This window comes from Hippocampus comes, unplaced genomic scaffold (assembly GCF_001891065.2).
Source record: "Hippocampus comes isolate QL1 unplaced genomic scaffold, H_comes_QL1_v1.1 scaffold78, whole genome shotgun sequence".
Taxonomy (NCBI): Eukaryota; Metazoa; Chordata; class Actinopteri; order Syngnathiformes; family Syngnathidae; genus Hippocampus; species Hippocampus comes.
This window is the reverse complement of record NW_017805798.1, coordinates 990,400-1,016,944: the sequence shown is the minus strand read 5'-3', so window position 1 is coordinate 1,016,944 and position 26,545 is coordinate 990,400. Positions and strand designations below refer to the sequence as shown.

The window sequence follows — 26,545 nt, the reverse complement described above, 5'->3', positions numbered from 1 at the left end:
TTACCGACAGGCCCTTCGCACTGTATCCCATGTTCGTCTTTGTTTTTCATGTTTCTTGTGCAAAGCGTGCCTGTTAAGTCCAATTACCCCATGGGGATGAATAAAGTTTTCTGAATCTGAATCTGAATCTGAATCTGAATCTGAATCTGAATGCTTTCTATTCCCTTTCATCGGTCAGTTGATAAGTGTGTGTGTGTGTGTGTGTGTGTGTGTGTGTGTGTGTGTGTGTGTGTGTGTGTGTGTGTGTGTGTGTGTGTTTGAATAAGTTTAATGTTTTTAATAATCCTGACCGTATCACCGATGACAAACGATAGTAGTACCATTATGCACGGACGTGACATGGTGCCTGTTGTTTGGTCAGGTTTAGAGGAGGTGTTCTTTGGTCCGCGGAATCAGACGGTCAAAGAAGGTGAGGGGGCCTCCTTCCGCTGCGTGTCCGGCGAAAGCTCGTCCCCCGCCGCCATCCTGTGGATCAAAGATGGCAGCGTGGTCACCACAGGGAGGCAAAGCCAGGTGCTGCACGCCTGAGTGCACGACAAGCAGGAAATCGATATCTACGAGGAAGCTGTCGGAATGAAACTCATTTGTGTTTTACCTCCATCTCATTCAGGGAGAATACGGAGGCGGGCGTCAGAAGAAGACGTCGGGAACGCTTCATCTGGTCAACGTGAGCGTGGAGGACAGTGGCGAGTACGTGTGCCAGACCGTCAACCCTTCGCTCAACATCAGCAGGACCAGCAGGCCGGCCAGGCTCACCGTGCTCGGTACTCAACATACTTTCATGTTTTCCTCCCCCGCACTGGTTTGGATGTGTGTATTCGGAAGATAAGATGTAGAAAAAAAAAATCATCATTTCATGTCAACACTGACTTAAAAGCTGAAGCCGAGCTTAAAACCTGACTTTGAAACCCTATTCCTTGTTTATAACTGGGCTGGAAACCCTCATTTGAATCTCTAACCCTCACTTGAATTCCATCTTGAGACCAAAATTTGAAACTGTACCGCATGTCTTGAAATCGAAACTTGAAACCCCAACCATGGGTTGAAACCCTGCTTTCAAATCCTGACACAGGCTTGAAACTTTATTTTGAAGCCACAACCATGTTTTGAAACACGAACCCTGTCTTGAAACCCTCATTTGAAACCCTAACCCCGACTTGACACCCTATCTTTAAACCATAACCCTTTTTTGGGCCCTAATTTGAGTCTCTAACTGAGCTTTGAAACCCTCATTTGCGACACAAATCGGGCTAGAAATCTTCAGTTGAGCCCCAAACTGAGGCTTGTAACTCTAATTTGAAACCCTAACCCTGGCTTGCCACCCTACTCTGAAACATTGACCCTACCTTGAAACCCGAGCCGAGGCTAGAACCCCTGATTTTAAATCCTACTTTGAAACTGTCACCCAAGGTGTGAAACCCTGGTTAGAAAGCCCAACCCTGGCTCGAAACCCTACTTTGAGGCCTTGTACGGAAGAGGAAGGGCTCTTTTATGATCGCAATTTGCTGGTCTAGCCGCCCCTTCGGTGACCGTGCGGCCCCCCGCTTTAACGGTGGCCCTGGGGGGCCGAGCGTCCCTGCACTGCGAGGCGTCGGGCGAGCCCCCGCCGTCCATCAGCTGGCTGAAGAGAGGACACTCAAAGCAGACCGGGGCCAAGATGACCTCGGGGTGAGTCGACACGCGGCGTCGGAAGAACGATGTGGAGCTTTGAATGGCGTTTTTCTCACTCAGAGCGAGGAACGCCACGCTCCGCATCGAGTCGGCTCGCAGCTACGATGAAGGCACATATGTGTGCGACGCCTCCAACGCGCTCGGTCGCAGCCGAGCCACGCTCACCCTCGTCGTTGCGGGTATGGCGCTCGTACTCTGCCTAGCAACAAGTGACACACTCGGCCGAGCGAATTTTAAACCCAGACAACCTGAGAGTTTCTTAAAATTTTAAATCAGGTCATCTTTTTCTCATTAAAATACAACTTTTGGGCTATATATTTAAATGCGGTATTTATTCGTACTAAAAACAACCCAAATACTATTTTATATTCTAAATATTATCATAGGACAATTACTATATTGATCTACGAATTGTAAATATTACACGACATACATTTTTTGAATTTACAATGGTTTCAATCATTATTATTTTAAAAAATATATTCATTATTACAACCTTCCCCCCGCCCCTGAAAATAATGCATCTTTTACATTATTATTAATACTGTACTAAAAATATGAGGAATTTTTTCCTCATAAAAACTGGAGTGATGAAATTAATTACAATCAATTGAAATCAAGTAATTCATTCTCATAAAACTCTTAAAAATGTTCAGAACTTTTTACCACAAAACTCCAACTACATTTTAAAAGTACTTATAACTTGATTGGGATTTGAAGCCTTACCTCTTTCATGATGACTTTCAGGCTCCTTGCCCCCATCTGTGTCTCCACAACTCCGGTCCACAAGCGTTCCTCCAGTGCAGCCTTTGGTGACTCAGGTGCATTCTCCAATGTTGCCGCCACCGCCGTACCCCAACCTCCCGATGGAGCTTCCTCAGCACCCCGAACCTCAAACGGATGCTCGCCCCACCACGCGGGCATCCACACGTCCGCCTCACACCACTGTGACCAAATCTTCTCTGGTCCGGCTCGAAAACTCTCTCCAAAGGCCTTCCAATCAGGCCCGTACTCCGACGGCGGAACCTGCCGAGGTCCGAGGGCTCGTTGATTCCGGTGGGCAAAACAGTAGCCGGCAGGATCAATCGGTGGCGTCGTCTAAGGAGGGAGATGAGGAGCAGAGGAACACGTCGCAGTCGCCTATGACCAGCAAAGACCCTCGGTAGGTGGACACAGATACCAAAAGGGATCATTTAGGGTGACAATGCACTGATAAGCCGTAATAAGCGTTTTTCCCACTTTTGCGTCACCTGCCGCACACGTCGCAGCCTTGCACTACTTTCCTCATTGACCCTCGCCTTCTCGTATGTCTTTCCAGCTCCAGGGTGACCCCGCAGTCGCCTTTGTGGCTGCCCGTCCTGGAGAAACACGACGTGCCCATTGTGGTGGGTGTGGGCGTGTCTCTGGCCTTCATCTTCATCACGGTGGCCTTCTACTCTATGGTTCAGAGGAACGAGCCAGCGCCCACCGGACGTGCAGGTCAGCAAGTGCAGAAATAAGGATAACTTCAAGGTTGGTTAAGGGAAGTAATTCAATGGGGTGGGTCCAGTTCTGGTACCTTTTAGTCTCACAAAAAGGTACAGTTACCAGGTTCACTCAGGAAAGTGTCCCCCAGTAGACAAGAAAAGAAGGCCACATTTGAAGACAATCCAAGGGTAACCGTAAACTATCGTACTTTTGTATAATCCAATAAATGACAAAAGAAGACCACTTTTGAAGGCCATCCCGGTATGACCAGAAAGCATAGCGGTAGTGTCCACTAATACATGAGAAAAGGCCATATTTGAAGACCCTCAGTGAAATCTCAAAAGAGGTTCCAAGCCAAGGATCGCAGTGATGTATCCTGGAAAAAAAAAAAAAAAAAAAAAGAAGAAGAAAGCCGTATTTGAAGGCACTCAGTGAGTGGCAATGACGGAGCCTATTGGTGTAAAGCAGAGGTCACCAACTCCGGTTTAAGTGGTTGGCAATGAAGGACAGCAGTGTGCTAAAGTATCCCCCCAAAATGTCAAAAGAAGGACGTATTTGAAGGTATTTTCAAGGGTGGCCATGAAGTCCTGGAATGGGTGCATCTCTTAAAAAAAAAAAATTAAAAAAAAAAACAAGAGCCAAAAAAAAGTCCACATTAGAATGACTTCTGCAGATTGCTATGAAAGGCACGAGGTCTTAGAGCACAGGTGTCAAAGTCCGGTCCTCGAGGGCCGGTGTCCTGCATGTTTTCCATCCCTCCCTGTTGCAGCACACCTGATCCAAATGACCAGTTCATCAGCAAGCTCTATCGGAGCCTGATAGTGATCCTGATCATTTGAATCAGGTGTGTTGCAGCAGGGAGGGATGGAAAACATGCAGGACACCGGCCCTCGAGGACCGGACTTCGACACCTGTGTCTTAGAGGATAAATCTCATAAAGAATTGTCCAGGGATGTCAAAAGAAGGTTGCATTTGGAGGCATTTCAATGGTAGCCATAATGCATTTTGCCACACACTTCAGCAGATAGCTCTGGAGGGTAGTAGAGCTTTAAAGTCTCCTGAAAAGTGGCAAAAGAAAGCAGCATTTGAGGACCTTTACAAGGTGGCCATGAAGGATAGCAGTACCCTATCCTTAAAAATAAATTTAAAAAGATGTTTGTAGTTGAAGTCTTTCAGTGGGTGGCTATTAGGGGAGTATTGTTGTGAAGTATCCAACAAGAACGTCAAAAGAAAGACGCATTTGAAGACATTCCAAATTTGCCCCCTGAATAGTACCAATGTTTCCTTGAAAAATACATTTGAAAAGAAGGCTGTATTATAAGACCAATGAACAGCAGGTGTGTGTTCAGTATACTCCTGTATGTGCGCATGGAAAACCAGAAAAACCAGAAAATGCCTCGTCTTGCAAGCTCCCGATTCCCGGCCTTCTCATTCAGGGCTGGTAGTTGTGAAGCAACATGCGTGCATTGCAGTCTTACTCAATGAAGATCGGCCTTTTGGCGCTTTGTAGCTTCTTCATCTCTCTGCGTGTTCAAAGCGCGCTTAGCGATCCTGAGACCGACTGCCAAAGCTGCCGACTGGCAGCCAAAGAGATTGAGACAAAGTTGCAAGCGACTCGTCCTCGAAAACACCGGGCGGCTCTCGACAAACTCATGCTTGACAACGAGGTGTGCAACATGCTGCCTCCTGGCGAGGGTTCCAAGCTAATCTCCGCCTGCGTAAAACTCTTTGATACCCACTACGAGGACTTCTACTTAGCTTTGTTGAGTCAAGGACCGCATTCGGTGGACAGCATCCTTTGCTACCAGAAGTCGACAGCATGTGTGGGGGTGAAAGAAGAGGACGAGGAGGAAGAACAAGAGTCTTCTCGGGATACCGAAAGCAAATTTGTGGATGAGCACACAGAGGCTTCTCACGGGGACAACAAGGAAGAGATTCACATTGCTCAGCATTCCCAGACTGCACCAAAAGATGAGTTTTGATAAATGGAGAAGCATTGTTGAACCACTGATCATCCATACATTAAAAGTTTTATGACTACTTAATTGATTAGATGACTCATTATTATATTTTTGGTCACGATTTTGGTGGAGGAATCTGTGCATATAAAAGAAAAGAAAAAGGTGAGCAGGCCATTTGTTGCGACACTGAAGAATTGTAGCAGTCAATCCTTAAACAACAAAAGAATGCTGCATTTGAAGGCGTTCCAAATGTGGCCATTTATGAAAGCAGGAGCATGAAGTAGTAGTAGCAGTGTATTATTTTTAAAATAAGTGACACAAAAAAAAAAAACCCTTGTAATCAAAGGGTATTAAGGACAGTCATAGTAAAAATTATTGGAATCCGATTTATATTGGTGTTCGATAGGTGGCGATGAAGGGATGAAAATGCACAAAAAAGGCTGCATTTTAAGGCATTCTAAGGGTAGCCAGTAAGGATGGTAGTGGGGTAGCATTGACAAAATAAATCACAAAGGAAGTCAGATTTGAAAGCCTTTAGTTGGATGGCTATGAAGAGCAGTAACGGAGCAAAGTATCCTGCCAAAAAGAAGGCTGAATCTGAAGGCCTTTCAAGGGTGAGTATGCAGTATTTTTGGTGAAGTATCAAAGGAAACAACAATAGAAACCATGTATGAAGGCCTGCTGTGTGTGGCTATGAAGAATACTGGCATGGATTCCTCCCCAAAAAGAGCAAAGAAGGCCACATTTGAAGGAATTTCAAGGTTGACTATGAAGTACACTAGTGAAGACGTAAAAGAAACAACAAAAGAAGCCATATATGAAGACCTTCCAAGGATAGCCGTGAAAAATACCGGCATTGAATCCTCCCCAAAAAGAGAAAAGAAAGCCACATTTGATGGCCTTCCAACGATGGCCGTGAAGGATGGTGGTATTGTACCCTTAAGATAATAAAAACAAAAGTTCGTATTCTACGGCTCGTGATGGGTGGCTATGAAGGATAGTACTGGTGTGAAGTATCCTGCAAAAACAATGTCAAAAGAAGGCTGCATTTGAAGGCATCCATTGGGTGACTATGAAGTAGCTGTGTATTATTTAAAAGAGGAAGCGACATAAGAAGGCCGCATTTGAAGGCCTTCCAAGGGTGGCCTATATAATGTGTCCTTGGGAGGCGGCACGGTGCGGTCGAATGTTTAGCATGTCTGCCTCACAGTGCAGCGGTCTGGGGTTTGATTCCGACTCAGACCTTCTTGTGTGGGGTTTACAGGTCGTCCAATAAACGCACAGCAGGTTGATTGGACATTCGAAATTGTCCCTCCGTGCGATTGTGAGTGTGAGTTGTTGTTTGTCTGTGTGTAGCCCTGCGATTGGCTGGCAACCAGTTCAGGGTATACTATCGCGCCTTACTGTCCAAAGCCAGCTGGGATAGGCTCAAGCACGCACGTGACCCTCGTGATGATAAAGCGGATTGCAAAATGGATGGATGGACGTGTACTTTGAATGGGAACAGTCTGCAAGGGTTAATTAACATCACGGAGCAGTATGCGAGGAACGGTTGCGGGACAACCAGAAAAACCAGAAAAATCTGTTGTCATGTCAGTTGTGGATTCCCCGCATTGACATTCAGAGCTGCCCCGTTGTCAGCCAGCATGGTTGTTTTGCAGTCTCGTAACATGGCCGTGCTCCTTTTGGCGCTGTGCAGCTGCCTGGTCTTCCTGCAAGTACAGGCCGAAGACATCGATCCCGTGATCTACTGCCACAGTTGCGTCCTGGTGGCCAAGGAGTTTCAGAAAGTGATGGAAGAGCCCTCGACCCGACGACGCCGGCTCGCTATCGACGACCTCATCATCGACACGGACGTGTGCAAAAGACTAGAAGGCAACAAGACTTTCCCCAAGGCCCAGCTGAAGGCCGCTTGTGAGAATCTCTTTGAGTCCCACTACGATGACTTCTACGCCGCTTTCATATCAGGCGAAAGGGACAGAATGGACGCCCTTCTTTGCCACGAGAAATCCAAGGCGTGTGTGGGGTTGACAGAACCGGAGGAGGACAAAGGAAAAGAGCCTTTGCGGAACGTCGCATGGAAGCCGAAGCCAAAAGCAGCTAAGACTTTGGGCAAGGCCAAAATTGAAAAAAAAAATGGAAAGCTGAAGAAAGATGAATTGTGACAACAGGAGAATCTTTGTTGAACCACTGATCAGCATGACATTAAATTTTGTTGCTACAACTTCATTGATTGCAGCACTCATTCTTTTGCATTCTGGACATGAAGGAAAGGAGTAGTGTATCCTTAACGTTGAAAAAATGATGTCTTGTAAATTTGACACACCACAGAGAAGCGTTGTTCCAAATTCGAATGATTGAAAAAAAAATCACCATGTGTGCAAATTGAGGCTTCGCAATCATAAAAAGAGAAATATTGTTTGCACTCAGATGCTATGGGTGTGTCCACTGAAACTACGTCCGGGTCAAATGTCAACTGTCAATCAAATATCTTTACTACGATCTGAACACACGGAAGCTAACTTTGTCTGGCAATCTACCGTATAAAGGACAACAATAAAATACAAGTAGAGCCGTTTAAAACCTTCGCTGGCTGGAATATATCCCACCGAGTTGTTGTAGGGCTTCTCAACGCTGCAACAACCAGGCGCTCTAAAGCGGCCAGGTCAGCCCCAAGCCCCTCAGGGTACTTCCACCTTTTTCTCATGGTGCCATGCACGCATTCACGGAAAACATTGAGGCGCTCTAAAGCCGCTAGAAATAGATGCAGAGCTCTGGTCCACACGCTGGCTGCCAAGTCAGACTTTCCCCTCCCTTTCATTTCATTTCCTTTTACTTCCTGGTGCTTTCCACTCTCATTTCTGGTGAACGCTGGCTTCTTTCTCATTGGCCTTCAAGTGCAGCCTGCCAAGGACAGGTTATGGACAACAACTGTACACACTTTTGCTGTTTAGTTAAGAACAAAATGCTTCCTGTTCTTCACAGCTACACACAGGAGGCTTCCGATAAATGAAAATAGAAGGCCACTACTGACTTTTGAAGCCAACACCGCCACTACAGTATCTTACATGCCACTTTTGGAATGCCTTCAAAAGCAGGCTTCTTTTCTCATTTATTGTAGGACGCACTGTTACTGTTTTGAATGGCTCCGCATGGATGGCCGATAAATATGTCCTTTTTGTTCCTACTTTCTGCCTCAGACGGAAGGCCTTCAAATGTGGCCTTCCACTATCATTCAATTCAGTCCTATTTATGGGAATGGCACACCCCGTACTATCCTAATTGACCACCCATGGAAGGCTTTCAAATGCAGCCTTAATTTTCTAATCTACTGGAGTACTATGGAAGGCTTTCAAATGCAGCCTTAATTTTCTAATATTACCTATGAGTACATAGGTAATATTCTTCCCAGTCATACATGGAAGGCCTTCTGGTGCGGCCTTCTTTTCTCTCTACTACTATCCTTCAAAAGACAAGTAGGCAGCATCTGAAGGCTTACCTGTAGCACCTATGACTTTCTTCAAATGCAGCACTTCAAGGACATAGCACACACTTTCCTGTTCTCTTCGACAGCCAAGAGGAACCTCGGCGTCCCCATGCGTCACGCGGAGCGCCACCACGCAGGGCCACCGTACGAAAACCGGTGTGTAGGAAAACATTCATTCCCAAAGTCCCCAAACGTGCGTGCTCACCTCGCATTCCGTATGGCGTATGCAGGGCCTTCGAAGACGACGAGTGCTTGGCGGTGACGGAACACAACACCAACACGTCAGACACCGGCGCTAGACCTCCAGGCCTGAGTCTGGTCACGGTGCAGACGGAACCCACGTGTGAGGACCCCCGCTCCGTCACGGTGGAGACCTACCCCGAGCCCGTTGTGGACACCAAGGTACAACATAGGTGGAAAAAGTACTTACACTTTATAGTTCAGGAGAACCAGGGGTGGGGTGGCCATCGGGAATTTTGGCAAAATATGTTCATTTTCCCGAAGAGCCAGTGTATTTCCGTGCCGGTCCTGGGCATTGACCGTCACTTGACTCAGTTTGACCTAAAAAATTTGACACTAACACAAACAACACAGGAACCGGAGTTAAGATACTAGCCAAATTACACAATAAATGCTTTATTTGACTCAACAATTTTTTTTTACGCTCAGAAAAATGGATCCAACTCAAACAATCGATGAATTGGGTTGATGAAATATAGATACTCTTTACCGTGCCAAGGAACTTTGTTGAAGTGAGTTGAGGGGCTTCACTGAGACAAACCGCGTACTTTGCTACCATCTAAATGTTTTTATTGGACTTTTGAAATCATTACATTTTTTTGCACTCATTCTGCAAATTAATAGCGCTGCATCTTTTGAGTGTACAGGTCTTGACCACTAGAGAGCAGTATAATACCTGCAGTACATACACACAATCCAGAGTTGGCTTCCCTCCCCCCAAAATCGACTTGACACAGATTTGATTGGCAGACCCTGAGCATTTTATGCAAAAGGAGTGCTTGCAAAATGTCCCTTCCCACCAATGGTTGTAACTCACCCGTCCCCGAGGGCAACCATACGCACTAAGAGTTTTGCCCACGTCCTAGATTGACTACAGTGAGGAGGAGGAGATGAAGGACGAAGAGAAGGGCCACGGTCCTCCCAGCACTCCCAATACTCCCAGCTTGCAGTTGACAGAAGAGGAGTGGCCCAGCATAACGGCAGATAACCGAAGCCTGTGCCAGGACACCGGACTTTCTTTTTAACCGGGTGCCCGCCGCCGCCGCGACGGGCATGAGCGTTGCCACGTCTACGTTAGATAACAAGCAGGAGAATGACAAGGCCAGACTCCATCAGAGCAAATGAATTCAATAATAGAGTCATTCAGGATACCTAAAGCAGGGCTTCTCAAACCTTTTGTGACATTTTTCCAAGGACGCCATCGTAATCTTAATCAATAAAAAATGTGTTGATCCATTCATGGCTGAACCAACACTCTAAAAACAGTCAGATGAAAAAAATCCCCCAATTATGGTTCAAAAAGGGGCTGAGCCCACTTTGGTCAATTTCAACCAACTTTTGGGGTTTAAACCCAAAAATTTGGGTCAAATAAATAACCCACAAAACACCCCCAACCATTTTTTGTTTGTTTTGGTGAGCAATGGCTCGATATCCACTGGTCTCTTTTTTTTTTTTTTTTTTTGGCATAACAATGAACACAAACAAGCCAAAGACATTGGATTTGTGTGTGGGTGTTTGTACCTTTTTTAAAACGTCAATTTCATTGGTTTCACTGTTGTGAAAACCACATGACAAAGATCAAAGCACATCCGATTAAATTACTCTGATAATATTAAAAAAATATTTTAAAGAGCATTTTATGGCATTACTAAAGTATACAGAAAATGAGAGATTTTTTTTTTTGTCAGTATATGTCAATAAAAGTCTTAGCATCTGATTGATAACTAAAAACAGTCAGATGAAAAAAATCCCCCAATTATGGTTCAAAAAGGGGCCGAGCCCACTTTGGTCAATTTCAACCAACTTTTGGGGTTTAAACCCAAAAATTTGGGTCAAATAAATAACCCACAAAACACCGCCCAACCATTTTATTGTTTGTTTTTGTTAGTAATTGCTCCATGTGTATTTACTCTTTAGCAACTCAGCCAAGGATTTTTTTTTTGTTATTACAAATGTTATGCCGGTAGCATTATGGTTCGTTTCATTTCAGTGTCACATACAAAACAGACTGTTATCTATGAACACAAACAAGCCAAAGACATTGGATTTGTGTGTGGGTGTTTGTACCTTTTATTAAAATGTCAATTTCATTGGTTTTACTGTTGTGAAAACCACATCACAAAGATCAAAGCACATCCGATTAAATTACTCTAATAATATTAAAAAATATATTTTAAAGAGCATTTTATGGCATGACTAAAGTATGAAGAAAATGAGAGAATTTTTTTGTCAGGATATGTAAATAAAAGTCTTAGCATCTGATTGATAATGCCTTGGTTGCATTTTCCGTAACATCCCATTTCGTCATCTTTGTTGTAATTACTGTGTATTGTTTTACATTACATGATAATATTGATTTCTTTGAGTTAGTAATTGATGTAAATGAAGATTGAAATGTGCCGTGTGTATTTACTCTTTAGCAACTCAGCCAAGGATTTATTTTGTTATTACAAATGTTATGCCGGTAACATTACGGTTTGTTTCATTTCAGTGTCACATACAAAATGGACTGTTATCTTTTTTAAAAGACCAAAGGGGGCGACAAGGGGCTACAACCATGCTTGTGTCATATGTGCCGTTTATTATGTCTGATTTTTGTCAGTGAGTGTACAGTATATTTGAAGACAGGATGGAAGGACGTGCAATATTCTTCTGCTTTGCATTTATTCCAAGACACATTGTATTTGGACAAAACAAAAATAAAGATTAAAACAACTTGGACCTGGACTTTTTGTGGGCCTACTTTTGACAGACATGCCTAATACATTTCAAGTTGCTCAGAGAAACTATGGTTGTCATGGTGGCACTATCGAGCCAAATCTTGAGGGATCCTTACAAGAACAAACCAAAATGGCTGCCGTCCTGTGTCTTTGGGTTCTTGAGAATTGAGACATTTTTGGTTTTGTCATAGTTAGACAGGCTGACTTAATTTCATGTTGCTGTGTGAAATCATTTTTGGCTGCAAAGTTTGCCAATATTCTGGGGAGTCTGCTGGGCCAAATTTTGGGGAATCATTTTGAACAGAAATAACTGTGACTCCCTGTATCTTTCCAGAAATGGGTTCCTGTGAATTTTTTGTGGGTCTATATGATAATATTGATTTCTTTGAGTTAGTAATTGATGTCAATGAAAATTGAAATGTGCCGTGTGTATTTACTCTTTAGCAACTCAGCCAAGGATTTATTTTGTTATTACAAATGTTATGCCGGTAACATTACGGTTTGTTTCATTTCAGTGTCACATACAAAATGGACTGTTATCTTTTTTAAAAGACCAAAGGGGGCGACAAGGGGCTACAACCATGCTTGTGTCATATGTGCCGTTCATTATGCTGTCTGATTTTTGTCAGTGAGTGTACAGTATATTTGAAGACAGGATGGAAGGACGTGCAATATTCTTCTGCTTTGCATTTATTCCAAGACACATTGTATTTGGACAAAACAAAAATAAAGATTAAAACAACTTGGACCTGGACTTTTTGTGGGTCTACTTTTGATAGACATGCCTAATACATTTCAAGTTGCTCAGAGAAACTATGGTTGTCATGGTGGCACTATCGAGCCAAATCTTGAGGGATCCTTACAAGAACAACCCAAAATGGCTGCCGTCCTGTGGCTTTGGGTTGTTGAGACATTTTTGGTTTTGTCATAGTTAAACAGGCTGACTTAATTTCATGTTGCTGTGTGAAACCATTTTTGGCTGCAAAGTTTTGCCAATATTCCGGGGAGTCTGCTGGGCCAAATGTTGGGGAATCACTTTGAACAGAAATAACTGTGACTCCCTGTATTTTTCCAGAAATGGGAATTTTTTGTGGGTCTATTCATGACAGACTTGCATATTAAATCTCATGTTGCAAAGTGAAATGCTTTCGTGGGGTGAATTAAAAAAAAAAAAAATAATCTTGGACCTGGACTTTTTGTGGGTCTACTTTTGATAGACATGCCTAATACATTTCAAGTTGCTCAGAGAAACTATGGTTGTCATGGTGGCACTATCGAGCCAAATCTTGAGGGATCCTTACAAGAACAAACCAAAATGGCTGCCGTCCTGTGTCTTTGGGTTGTTGAGACATTTTTGGTTTTGTCATAGTTAAACAGGCTGACTTAATTTCATGTTGCTGTGTGAAACCATTTTTGGCTGCAAAGTTTTGCCAATATTCCGGGGAGTCTGCTGGGCCAAATGTTGGGGAATCACTTTGAACAGAAATAACTGTGACTCCCTGTATTTTTCCAGAAATGGGAATTTTTTGTGGGTCTACTCATGACAGACTTGCATATTAAATCTCATGTTGCAAAGTGAAATGCTTTCGTGGGGTGAATTAAAAAAAAAATACTGCCAGGGAAGTGCTACCAAGCCAATTTTTAGGGCTCTTTTATGGATGATGTCTCCTACTTAGATGAGTTAAAGCTCCTCAGCTTTCTTGATCTCGGTCTCCTTCTGATGGAGAGGAACTTGGAAGCTGACGTAAGGACACCACTTGGTGTTGAGGCACACCAATTTCTCCAGGGTGGAGGTTTTGACCAAATCGAAGCCCACCTCCCCCCCGAAGGTGCTCGGCTTCCAGTACTCGGGTGAGCACAAAGGGTTGCCCAGCAAGCCCTTCAGCGAGAAGGGGGCGCCCATTTCTACCATGCTTTCTCCAAAGATGGACCCAGGACGCGGCTTTTCCAGAAGGATACCCGGATAGAATTCCAAGGCGTCGATGTGGCCGTAGTACTCCAGCAAACCGGCTGCCATGTCCTCATCATCTACTTGGGAAAAATATTCTAAGTCGAATACAGTTCACACTCACATTAACCTTGTGTAGCATGGAGCATATGTCTTTTGTTAGCCTATAGTTCCTGTTTAACCAGCTGCTAAGTCATGTAAAATGGGCCAGAGACACACTGGTTTTATGGCTGCAACAAGAAAGTTCAATGATATCATCGACAGGTAACATTATTTAGATTAAACAACAGCAATATCTGTGAATAACTGGTTATTAACAGTTATCTTAGCTTAACACAAAGACTACAAACAGTATGACTCTACCTTGATTTTGTACAGTAGATTACATCATCACCCGAGTAAACCCGGCAACAGACAGCTAGCAAAGCTTAATTTAAATACTTAGAAACACCTATCTTAGCTTAGCATCAAGACAAGAAATAGCTTGGATAAAGCTTCCACTTATTACACAATAAATGACACCATCATCATCCATGCGTATTTGGCTTGGAACGGTAAACTTATCTTGGCATAAAGAATAGAAACAGCAAGTATGAATCCACCTACTTGTCCTACAATGAACTACAACGTCTGTGAATATTAGGTTGTTGACAGTTAGCTTAGCATAAAAACTACAAACAGCTAGCATGACTGTTTGTACTTTTCATTTCGTATGTGACAAAAATATCTGGAAATTGTCAGCACAGTAGAGATACTGACAACATCTGGCATGCACAGCCTTGTAAAATCCTCCATTTTCTTCTTGCGTGTACCTGTAAATTCTCTGAATGAGGTGTAGGGTCTCAAGTTGAACTTCTTCCTATATTCGTTGAAGGGCTGCATACGAGTTTCTCTGGATTCTCGCATAACCATTTCGGACACTTTGAGCACCACTTCATGAGAGTTTCGACCTCCGCATACCTGGAAAAAAAAAAACAGAGGGACATGTTATGAAAGCTAAAACGTGCCGGCAAGCAGTCCTCTCTTCGCTCTGAATGAGGTGTAGGGTCTCAAGTTGAACTTCTTCCTATATTCGTTGAAGGGCTGCATACGAGTTTCTCTGGATTGTCGGATAACCATTTCGGACACTTCGAGCACCACTTCATGAGAGTTTCGACCTCCGCACACCTGGAAAAAAAAAAAACAAAACAGCGGGACATGTTATGAAAGCTAAACAGTGCCGGTAAGCATTCCTCTCTTCGTCTTCTTCTACCTGTCCGGCAGGTTGCCGCGAAAATGCATCCACCAGCTTTTCTACGCCGTAGTGCAAAAGCAGCGAGGTGTTGAAGGAGAAACGCGAGTGAGGAATGTCATCGCCATCCACATGGAAGCTGTCCGGCATCAAAGGGTGCCAGTGGTACAGGTGGCAGAACTCGAGGGCGATACGATTGCTGTACTGGAAGCGCTGGCCGAAGAGCAGTGAGGGATCAAACTTGAATTTGAACAGGTAGCCGCTCAGGTGCTGCACGTACTCTTCCGTGATAATCTTGATGATCTCACCTGCAAAGGTCAAGAAAATAAGATACACAGTGCAGAGGCCCGGGTTCCGGTTGCAGGCTCCACCCTTCCTGTGCGGAGTTTGCCTGTGTCTGCGTGGGTTTTTTCCGGGTATTCCGGTTTCCTCCCACATTCCAAAAACATGCATGGTACGTTAACTGAGCACTCTAAATTGTCCCGAGATGGGATTATGAGCGTGAATGGTTGTTGTGTACCGTGCGATTGGCTGACAACCAGTTCAGGGTGTTCCCAGCCTATCGCCTGGAGGACCTCATCTTGAAAAGAACACAATCCATCCATTTCCTAGATAGCTAATCTTGTTCAGGGTCATGGTAACTGGCTGACTATACCCTGGACTGGCTGCCAGTCAATCACAGGGCACATGGAGAGACAGACAACCATTCACACTCACATTCACCCCATCTTCACCGAGCGGGAACTGACTTTTTGTGGGTCTACTTTTGATAGACATGCCTAATACATTTCAAGTTGCTCAGAGAAACTATGGTTGTCATGGTGGCACTATCGAGCCAAATCTTGAGGGATCCTTACAAGAACAAACCAAAATGGCTGCCGTCCTGTGTCTTTGGGTTGTTGAGACATTTTTGGTTTTGTCATAGTTAAACAGGCTGACTTAATTTCATGTTGCTGTGTGAAACCATTTTTGGCTGCAAAGTTTTGCCAATATTCCGGGGAGTCTGCTGGGCCAAATGTTGGGGAATCACTTTGAACAGAAATAACTGTGACTCCCTGTATTTTTCCAGAAATGGGAATTTTTTGTGGGTCTACTCATGACAGACTTGCATATTAAATCTCATGTTGCAAAGTGAAATGCTTTCGTGGGGTGAATTAAAAAAAAAATACTGCCAGGGAAGTGCTACCAAGCCAATTTTTAGGGCTCTTTTATGGATGATGTCTCCTACTTAGATGAGTTAAAGCTCCTCAGCTTTCTTGATCTTGGTCTCCTTCTGATGGAGGGGAACTTGGAAGCTGACGTAAGGACACCACTTGGTGTTGAGGCACACCAATTTCTCCAGGGTGGAGGTTTTGACCAAATCGAAGCCCACCTCCCCCCCGAAGGTGCTCGGCTTCCAGTACTCGGGTGAGCACAAAGGGTTGCCCAGCAAGCCCTTCAGCGAGAAGGGGGCGCCCATTTCTACCATGCTTTCTCCAAAGATGGACCCAGGACGCGGCTTTTCCAGAAGGATACCCGGATAGAATTCCAAGGCGTCGATGTGGCCGTAGTACTCCAGCAAACCGGCTGCCATGTCCTCATCATCTACTTGGGAAAAATATTCTAAGTCGAATACAGTTCACACTCACATTAACCTTGTGTAGCATGTAGCATATGTCTTTTGTTAGCCTATACTTCCTGTTTAACCAGCTGCTAAGTCATGTAAAATGGGCCAGAGACACACTGGTTTTATGGCTGCAACAAGAAAGTTCAATGATATCATCGACAGGTAACATTATTTAGATTAAACAACAACAATATCTGTGAATAACTGGTTATTAACAGTTAGCTTAGTTTAACACAAAGACTACAAACAGTATGACTCTACCTTGATTTTGTACAGTAGATTACATCATCACCCGAGTAAACCCGGCAACAGACAGCTAGCAAAGCTTAATTTAAATACTTAGAAACACCTATCTTAGCTTAGCATCAAGACAAGAAATAGCTTGGATAAAGCTTCCACTTATTACGCAATAAATGACACCATCATCATCCATGCGTATTTGGCTTGGAACGGTAAACTTATCTTGGCATAAAGAATAGAAACAGCAAGTATGAATCCACCTACTTGTCCTACAATGAACTACAACGTCTGTGAATATTAGGTTGTTGACAGTTAGCTTAGCATAAAAACTACAAACAGCTAGCATGACTCTTTGTACTTTTCATTTCGTATGTGACAAAAATATCTGGAAATTGTCAGCACAGTAGAGATACTGACAACATCTGGCATGCACAGCCTTGTAAAATCCTCCATTTTCTTCTTGCGTGTACCTGTAAATTCTCTGAATGAGGTGTAGGGTCTCAAGTTGAACTTCTTCCTATATTCGTTGAAGGGCTGCATACGAGTTTCTCTGGATTCTCGCATAACCATTTCGGACACTTTGAGCACCACTTCATGAGAGTTTCGACCTCCGCATACCTGGAAAAAAAAAAACAGAGGGACATGTTATGAAAGCTAAAACGTGCCGGCAAGCAGTCCTCTCTTCGCCTTCTTCTACCTGTCCGGCAGGTTGCCGCGAAAATGCATCCACCAGCTTTTCTACACCGTAGTGCAAAAGCAGCGAGGTGTTGAAGGAGAAACGCGCGTGCGGAATGTCATCGCCATCCACATGGAAGCTGTCCGGCATCAAAGGGTGCCAGTGGTACAGGTGGCAGAACTCGAGGGCGATACGATTGCTGTACTGGAAGCGCTGGCCGAAGAGCAGTGAGGGATCAAACTTGAATTTGAACAGGTAGCCGCTCAGGTGCTGCACGTACTCTTCCGTGATAATCTTGATGATCTCACCTGCAGAGGTCAAGAAAATAAGATACACAGTGCAGAGGTCCGGGTTCCGGTTGCAGGCTCCACCCTTCCTGTGCGGAGTTTGCCTGTGTCTGCATGGGTTTTTTCTGGGTGCTCCGGTTTCCTCCCACATTTCAAAAACATGGATGGTACGTTAACTGAACACTCTATATTGTCCCTAGATGTGATTATGAGCGTGAATGGTTGTTGTATACCCTGCGATTGGCTGACAACCAGTTCAGGGTGTTCCCCGCCTATCGCCTGAAGACAGCTAGGATGGGCCTCAGCATGCCCGCCACCCTCGTGAGGATAAGTGGCCCGGATAACAGATGGATGGATGGATGGATGTTAGGGTGTCGGGTCTCTGACTTTCTCTCGAATGACAAAGTTTCTCATCCTACTCCAAAGGATGACCTTGGATGGCACATTATGAAAATTATTCACTTTTATCCGTAACCATGTCCTTTTGGTGCCAAGCCACAATTGTCCGTAGACCCTGTATGAGTCTCGCACCTCCAGAGAATCCCACAAACGGCAGGACCAAATGTCTTTCCAAACCACCGGTTAAGCAATCGCCAATGGCTCAAGCGAGGACATGACCAGGACGGAAACCCACATTTCGCCTCCTGGATCGTCTCCACTAACAGCCGGACTGTCCTCCCAGGTACTTGAGGGAATAGGCTGAAGAATCAGATCCCCCACCCGCAGCCCCCGGAATTAGAACACAACTTCCAGGACCTCGTCTTGAAAAGAACACAATCCATCCATTTCTGAAAGAGCTAATCTTGTTCAAGGTCATGGGAACTGGCTGACTACACCCTGGACTGGCCGCCAGTCAATCACAGGGCACATGGAGAGACAGACAACCATTCACACTCACATTCACCCCATCTTCACCGAGCGGGAACTGGTCCTCAGTGAAGGCCTTTGGAGTTTCAGTAAGTGTCACGTTACCGATGACAATGAGCCTGGCGGTCTGGAAGAGCTGCTCGTCATCCCAGCTGGGATGCTCCGACTTAAGGACGTCACACACTCGGTTGTGCTCCCTCAACCACAAGGTGGCATACAAGGTCAGGCCTGGCAGCATTCCGAACAGCTCATGACCGACAGCCAATCTCTGCTCGGAGGGAAAGCCCGCCGGGTACACCATGTGAACGGGTGCCTGGGACACCGTCGGGGGATACACCTCACCATTCACGAGCTGGGGATAGGCCAAATACAGTAAAAGACCACAAATTTTGTGAAAACCTTCATATTAATCTACCATATAACCTACTAAAAAGAGATTTGCTCATATGGGACCTAAAATTGTGTTTGCAGGTGGCCACATGAAGCACAGAGTAACCTGACCCGGATACTGAGTAGGGACTACCCACTGCTAACTGTAGGGGCTAGTTATGCTAGCATAACAATCAGAAACTCAGAGAAACTGCACGTTTCCTATAATAACGATCATTTCAACAGGATATTACATCCTCTGCGTTATACAGGGATTCCCCCAAATTTGAACTGAGTTGCCATGTATAACAATTAAAAAGTTATTGAATTTGTCTCTTTGATGTTAAGTCAAAACATGACACACATTCCCAAACTGTGTCCCGGTAACAGACCAAATCAAACATATTGGTTTTAAGCTGTAAAAGTTTCGAAACTCCTGCTCTACCTTGTCCCACAAAATTTTTCTTGTTTACCTGATATTTCATCTTTCCGTCCTTATGAAGACGAAGTTGCAACTGCCGTGTGAGCGTATTGCCATAGATGTTGCTTGCATCGACCTGCAAAACAAACAAATAAGCCAACAAAAAAAAAAAAATAGCAACTTTCCTCCGGAATTGAAGGCAAAGTGACTGGTTGAAGTCAGTCTAGTTGCCTTTGATTCAAAGTTTGGAGACGACCAGAACCTGAGTGACAATCTACACAGATGATAAATTTCTTTTCCTAAAAAAAAAGTCTAATTGAAGGCGACAGGCTTGAATTTGATAAAGTCAAAATGCCTTCAACGTAGACAACCATGACCTGGATGTTCTACTCTGATGTCAATTTTCCTGTCCATGAAAGTTGAATTTAGGACAGCCAGACTTGATTGAATCCTGGCCTGCGGTTGAATCTCAGACAACTCACGCCGTGTCCCAGAGCTTTGGTGAAACCTCCGCGTACATTATGGTCAGTGTGGAAGAACTGGTGGGTAAAATGTTGAGCCATGAAGGCAAACATCACATTGGTGCCCCCTGGATCCGCTCGGAATTTCCGCCTTCGGAAAAAACGCTCGGCCAACATTTTGGGATCGGGCAAATCGGGCTTGCCTGTGGCCGATAAAAAAAAATGATCTCAACATTTTGGGTTATCCTGGCGTCGTCCGAGAAATTAAAAGTCTTACCTTTGGTTCCCATGGGGAGAGGACAGTCGTGTGGGATCGGAGGTAGGATTCGGGTGTAGTACGAGGTGTTGTGGTAGGACTCCCAGCTGAGATAGCCATACTTGGTGTTGTAGGTCGGGGGGTTGGGAATGAGCTAACTGCGCACTTTGGAAAAGGAAACCAATCTAGAACTTTTAAGCTCATGGAGTCCATTCGTTAGCCTTAAGGAGTACTGATAACTTCTCACCAGTCAGCGTTAGTCTCATGAAGGTGTCCTGCAGGAACGAGTTGTTGACCACGTCCCAGAACCACCAGAAATGTGTCAGGAAGTAGTGGATCAGCTCCGGGCTGGGCTTGAGCATAAGCCGAGCCCAGGTCCAGAACTCCGCTAGGCGGCGAGAAGAAAACCAACACAAATTCTCCAGAAGTGTCTTTTTCCCTTTTTCCACTTCAGTAAATGTGATCATGTGCAGCGTCGATCCAACCCAATCTTCTGTTAGCCACTCTATCACCTCCCTGATGCAGCGGCTTATCTGGAGCTGGCTCGGACCTCCATTTTTTGGCTCAAGGCAAAACAATCGACAGATCATAACACGACAAACTGATAAGTCTCTCGTTTTTTGTCAACCAATAAGATCAGGGCATGTCGTACTATTTTGATGAAAGCCAATCGGCTTCTTTTCTGTTCATCCTTTCTGTCAAACAAATCAGCTCTTACTCGACATCACTTTGTCCTTCCGGGACAACCAATCATCTCCTTGCCTGCCCTTTCCTTTCATATCCTGACCTAAATTTCTTGTTTGAGCTTAGCCAGCGATCTCCTCGTCTGCAGATGTGTTCAAGAAACTCCAATCGGCTTCCTGCCTTTCCCTTCTCGACCAACCCATCAGCTCCTTTGCTAGCGTTTTTCACTTCTTCCAGTGGCCTTGTGTCCTTGCCTTCCCTTCTATAGAATTCCTGTCAGCTGATCATCCGCCCTTGTGACCCACCCGCTTGTTTCTTCCTTGAGTGATTCAGCGGCAACTGAAGCCATTTGAAGAGGGCAGTTGGACTTACGATGGGTGCAGTTTTTCCCGTAGAAGCCGGTGCGGGTGCAGTCGCACTCGTAGCTCTCGGTGCCCAATCGTACGCAAACTCCTGAGTTGTGACAAGGGTAGTAGCAGCAAGGGTTGACTGCAAAGAAGAAAGTCGAGTTGGCAGATACGGAGACGTACTGCGATCATCTGGGGGGGGGCAAAAGAGCTTTGACTGGATGGAAGATTCTCCCGTTGGCTTTCGATACACATGCATCTGGCATTTCATTTTTAGGGCCATTCAAATTTTTTCTTCAACAGGCGGTAATTGGACCCCTGAGGTGGATTTGTACGTTGTTCCTTCCCACAAATAATGGATGTAACGCAATGCAAGCGCAGGAAGTCCGTGTGCAGTCGAAACTTTCCCATCCTATCTATAATGAGCTTCCTGTTTTTTAACTTTCCACGATGGTGGTTTTAGCCAGATAATGACACGCTGCGGCTTTACGGCTTCCTTATTGGGGTGAACGAAAGAGGCTATAGATAAACATGCGCGCCATATTACGCAACGCTCCCTGCAAGGAGCAGGGAAGTGACTGGTCCATTGAAACATGGCATCAATCCACTTTATCATGTTATTTTTCACTTTTAATTTGCTTGAATACAGTTGATTACATTTCATCTGTATCTTTTCAACCCCCCCTACACACGCACATATGCATATATTCCATAAATACAAGGCTTGTATGAAGCTGTTTTTCGTTGTTTTTTTTTTCTTTTTTTTTTAAATTTGGTTAATTTTTGCAATTAGTTGATTTAATCTTTACTGAAGACCAAAAGGGTAAAAGATACTGTATAGTATAAATTCGACAATGACAGGTACAGCATGTAGAATTTAGTATCAGCTAGTTGTGGAGTAATGGAATGAAATGACTAAAGCTCAAAGTGCGTGCATTTTGAAGTCAGCGCACTACGGTGCCTCGGAGAGACCACACTTTGCAAACCTCTTCAGCAGAGGTACGAGAAAAATTGTACGACTTCTATTATTTGCTCAAGTGATGCAATAAGCGTGGTGGCAGTTGACACGTTAAGTTTGTCTCCGTCGGAGACCGCAGAAAAATGTCGGGGAAACATGGCAGTGTCATGTTCCGTATTAGACAGCAGGTGGCAGGCGTTCACTCTGCCGCCTGCACACCTGCTGCCCATTTGTCTGTGATTACACCTGCTTTATCTAGGCGCTCCGGCTGTCGACTCATTGCCGGAGTATTGCTTGCCGTGCCACTGCTATTGCCCATGCTCGTTAACCTTACTCGTATTCGATTATTGTTCGCTTACACTTTCTTCATCCCATCGGGATTATTTAAAGACGCATATTTGAGCTAGTACATTATCTTATCCTTTTCCTTGCCGTTCTTTGCAAGCGCTTTGTGTTTTCTCGTTACATTATTTTCCTGGTTCTTGTTTTGACCAGCGTTTTCTGTTGTCCTTTAAGACGGTATTTTTTCGTTTGTAATAAATATTATTTTTTGAGACGAAGGCCTTGTCAGTGTCTGCTGCTTCGGGGATCCACTTATTCTTGTTCGCTCTGTTTGCATACGAAGCAGTCCTTGTTTCCTGCCTTGTATGCAACGTGACAGGCAGACTCAATAATAATAATGGTAATAATAAAATAAAAGTCAAAAATCAACAATTAAATACAAAGGGAATTGGACTTTAAAAAAAAAGTTAAAAAAAAAAAAAGGAGGCTTAAAAATAATTTAAACAAAATTGTACTAATACTCGAATCACAAAATAAAATTAAAAAGGACAAATAAATTTATTTCAACATGAATTACAAAAAACTACCGGTAATTGAAAATAGGTGATGAGTAAAAATAATTTAAAAACATAAAATCAACTCATCATAAACCAATTAAAAACAAGAACCGAGTTAGAAACAAAAATGAAATTACAATAAAATACTAAAACAAAGGGCAGAGTGTCATGCAAAAAATAAATCTATCCATTTGGAATGGTTGTATTTTGTTCAAATGTCTTACCAGCACAGTTTGAGCTTTCCAGCAGCACCAAGATGATGAACAGCCATGTGGACAGCTTGCTGAACTCTAAGTAGGTTGACATTTTTTAGTATTGAGCAAAAGCATCAACATGCTTATAATTGTCTGTGTGTGTGTGTGTGTGTGTGTGTGTGTGTGTAAATAATAAAAGCCATACCTTTCATCGTTTTGAAAACAAATGTAGAAATGATGTTCAACACATACTGCTGGAGCTTCACACTATAAATAAATAAATAAAGGCAGTTATGATGTCTAATTGGTTCATTGTTGGAATGGATGTGGGTGGGAAGAAAACACTATCTACTTCCTGGACGACCCATGCCCCCCCCCCTAAAAAAAAACATTTATGACATAAAAAAAAAAAAAAAAAAATCATTGTCAAGTGATCTGTTGCTACCTACTTTCATTAATATTAGCTCTTTAAGGCCCCCTGCTGCACAGCGACCCAAATTGCAGTTTTGAAATGAAAGCTTGTGACGTCGCTTCCCTCTAAATTCCGACCGTGGATGAACGTTTCACGATACTAATCCGAATACTGTGTACACTCTATGCTGCAACTAAACTGAATACCGTAACTGAATCTCAACTATTTATCGATGGACAACTGTGTGACTGACGCTATACGGACTTTCTCTCACTGAGTCTACAAATGAATGAATGAATGAATGAATGAATGAATGGGGAACTACCTGACTGAAAAATTAACAGCTAACTCAAGATGAATAACTTCCAAAACAATACTCCTCACAATCTCTCTGGGAATAAAATCTCTCATTTTCTCTCTCTCTCAGCACCTCAACCTCGGAGTTGAGTCATCTTATCTTACCGTATTTTCCGCACTAAAAGACGCACCTAAAAGCCTTCCATTTTCTTAAAAGCTCACAGCGCGCCTTAAAATCCGATGCGCCTTGTGTATGGTCATTACGGTAATATTTCAGCCCCAAAATGGCTTCTTGCTCGAGACATGCTGGCTGACAACGCAGAGTTCAAACTTAAGGCGATCGGGTTACTCAGTTGAACACGGAAATAGAGCTGCGGCAAGAGGGTTCAACGTTAACGAGTCAATGTTATAACTTGCTGTTGGTTAAGTGAACTGTGTCGCTGCTTTATTAAATACGTTTTGCTGACATCTGATCGTTCTGCTGGTGTTTCCTTTAGCGTAGCTCCATCTAGTGGATGCATTGTAGATTGTGTCTTATAATGCGGTGCACCCAATGTATGAAAAGAAAAAAGACAAAATAGGCCATTCATTGAAGGTGCACCTCATAATCCAGTGTGCCTTTTAGTGTGGAAAATACGGTACCTCTTGCATGCTTAGCTGCACTTTCTGGTTCCAACTGCATGTCTTCCTTCTCCCTTGTCCGACCAAGTCCTCTGCTGCTTGTCTCACAACTTTGATTGAAATATTTCTTTAATGTGTTGTTACCCCCCCCCAAAAATTTTTTTGAGGGGAGAACCCCCTCACCTCTTCAGCTACTTGAACTGTTGACATGGCATAAGTTGTGTATGAATGCATCTATAATGACACACACACAAAAAAGTGTGACAATCAGGCTCTTTTCATACTCCACTATTGTCTCCCGTCAAAGGCCCAATCTGCATTTGCAGTCTCTTCACTTTTTCCACGTTTAAGTGCACGTTCAATGATGAGAGGAGCTATTCACGGGTTTTCGCACCCCCACACCCCCTACACTTGATTGGCACATGAAATTGACACTCTCTTTTCAATCCATCACTAATTGCATTCGTATTTTCTCTTTTAATCGATCAGATTTTTGGGTCTAATTGCGTGAAATTGTCTTCTGCCGGATTTAAATGCACTAACGACAGTGTTTTTTTTTTTTTTACAGTTATCAGTTTTAGGAGGAGTCGGAAATATAATGTGCAAAGTTAGCCACGCAGTCCTTGCGTTTCTTGGGAGTGGGAAGCCTCCGAGACACAAAACATGGTGAGTCGCTTTGCTTTTGACAGATTTGCATGCATGATATTTCACACGCAAGATAGAATTCATCTTTTGAACTGGAAGAAATCCTTGTGAAGCTAAAAAAAATACAAATAAAATTGTGTACTATGCCAAGTTCGTTTTAAAGTCTAAAAAATGTCCATTGAAGAACATGCTGAAAAGTATGTGAATAGCGAAAACCAAGATGAACAATACAGCCTTAAATCCCTACAATGAAAGTCAGTCTATGTTTAAAAGAGAAAATGTGCACATTCTCACAGCAATAAATTAATTAAACAAAAAAAAAAAAAAATCAAGCTCAACATGAATGCAAAATGGAAAATGTCTATCTCGTTATGAAATAATTTTAAATCCCCAAATCATGATTGCAAAAGGCTGAACATTTTTTTTTTAGAAATAATTGCATAATGAAGCCTAAATTAATCCATTGAATACTTGTGAGAAATCATTTAAAAGCCGAAACTCAAACGCTAAAGCAAAAAATATGCACAATCCTATAATCACATTTATTTGGGTTACATTTGTTTAAAATGTGTGGGGTAGAAAATTGCTATATTTCATGTAAAGTATATGGATCTTGGAAAGTTATGCAAAATATAAAGCGATATTTTATGGGAGGGTTTTGGGGGGGGGGTTATGGGACAAAAATGTCCTTGATTTTATAGATATAAATATAATAACGTTTTTCAGCAAGTAAATGGTATATATTTTTCATAATTTATTTTGGATTAAAAAATTTAGTCAGTAATTGATGGTGTATTTATATGTCACGTTTTTATGAAATATATTTTATATTTAGATATGTTACATGCTAGACATACAGTATAATTGATTCACTGTTTCTATATTCTTTTTTTACATTGTATTTGATTGTATTTTTTATCTATATCTGTACATACACATTTTAAATACAGACGTTTATAAAAATACATTAATTTTTTTCTATTTTTGTAGAGATTTGTAAAAATGTAAACATAATATACATACACAGTTTCTAAACTACATATTTTAGAAAATACTCAATACATTTCATATAAAAGAAATAAATATTAGATTTTATCCCATGATAGATATATTTTATAAATACCCAATTGAGGTCCTGAAATAATCGCTTTAAATAAATTAAACAAACAAAATTTTACAGTGTAAAAATAGACTACAGATCTTAAAAAAGGAATGGAATATATTACGTATTTATAATATATTTGCATATTTTTATAAAATGCATTTCATATTTACAGAAAATCAGCGAGAATCAATCAATGATTGCATGCAGCATTAAAATCTACAACACATCACTGTACCAAATATTTTAAAATAAGGGGTAACAATAAATGGAGTGTGTGCGCTGTACTGCTCACCTGAAACCTACGGACACCTCTGGCGCAGTCCAAGTCGGAGGTGAGGCAGGCGGCTCGGGTGCGCAGCCCTCCGAAGGCCGCCCGCCGCTGTCCTCCACCTGCGGCCGAGAAGCCTCAGCAGCGGCCGCAGCTGTGCGTCAACTGCGGCGTGGGCATCCACGACCGATACCTGCTCAAGGTCACCACGCACGCGCACACACACACACACACACACACACACACACACACACACACACGCACACA

At 43.2% G+C, this 26,545-nt stretch overlaps 3 protein-coding genes across 3 annotated transcripts in view; 2 read left to right on the top strand and 1 right to left on the bottom strand.

Annotated features, from left to right (window-relative positions):
* Positions 1-156: 156 nt before the first annotated feature.
* On the top strand, positions 157-9,851 carry LOC109525153 (myosin light chain kinase, smooth muscle). The gene is made up of 9 exons (XM_019885443.1): positions 157-513; positions 611-764; positions 1,515-1,668; positions 1,732-1,850; positions 2,419-2,833; positions 2,990-3,150; positions 8,673-8,742; positions 8,817-8,988; positions 9,693-9,851. Exons 1-9 carry the CDS (start codon positions 271-273, stop codon positions 9,849-9,851), a joined length of 1,647 nt encoding a protein of 548 aa, XP_019741002.1. The 5' UTR covers positions 157-270.
* A 2,888-nt stretch (positions 9,852-12,739) lies between these two features.
* ptgs1 (prostaglandin-endoperoxide synthase 1) lies at positions 12,740-23,193 on the bottom strand. Its single transcript, XM_019885530.1, is given in 11 exon segments — positions 12,740-13,574; positions 14,307-14,454; positions 14,747-15,033; positions 18,507-18,753; positions 19,244-19,327; positions 19,674-19,855; positions 19,930-20,073; positions 20,156-20,296; positions 20,965-21,081; positions 22,961-23,026; positions 23,136-23,193. Coding segments are annotated over 11 exon segments (1,770 nt in total). The 5' UTR covers positions 23,143-23,193; the 3' UTR covers positions 12,740-13,227.
* Positions 23,194-25,153: 1,960 nt separating this feature from the next.
* Positions 25,154-26,545, top strand: part of lhx6b (LIM homeobox 6b) — a 4,053-nt gene continuing 2,661 nt past the window's right edge. Inside the window, exons 1-2 of the mRNA XM_019885442.1 lie at positions 25,154-25,159; positions 26,331-26,480. Of these exons, the coding sequence (XP_019741001.1) occupies positions 25,154-25,159; positions 26,331-26,480 (156 nt within the window). The remainder of the gene's footprint in view (positions 25,160-26,330; positions 26,481-26,545) is intronic.

Coding starts and splice junctions, on each gene's coding strand:
- LOC109525153 (XM_019885443.1), top strand. CDS start 271: ATGTTTTTAATAATCCTGACCGTATCACCGATGACAAACGATAGTAGT. Junction 1,669..1,731: donor GGGGCCAAGATGACCTCGGG/GTGAGTCGACAC, acceptor TTTCTCACTCAG/AGCGAGGAACGCCACGCTCC. Junction 2,834..2,989: donor ATGACCAGCAAAGACCCTCG/GTAGGTGGACAC, acceptor ATGTCTTTCCAG/CTCCAGGGTGACCCCGCAGT.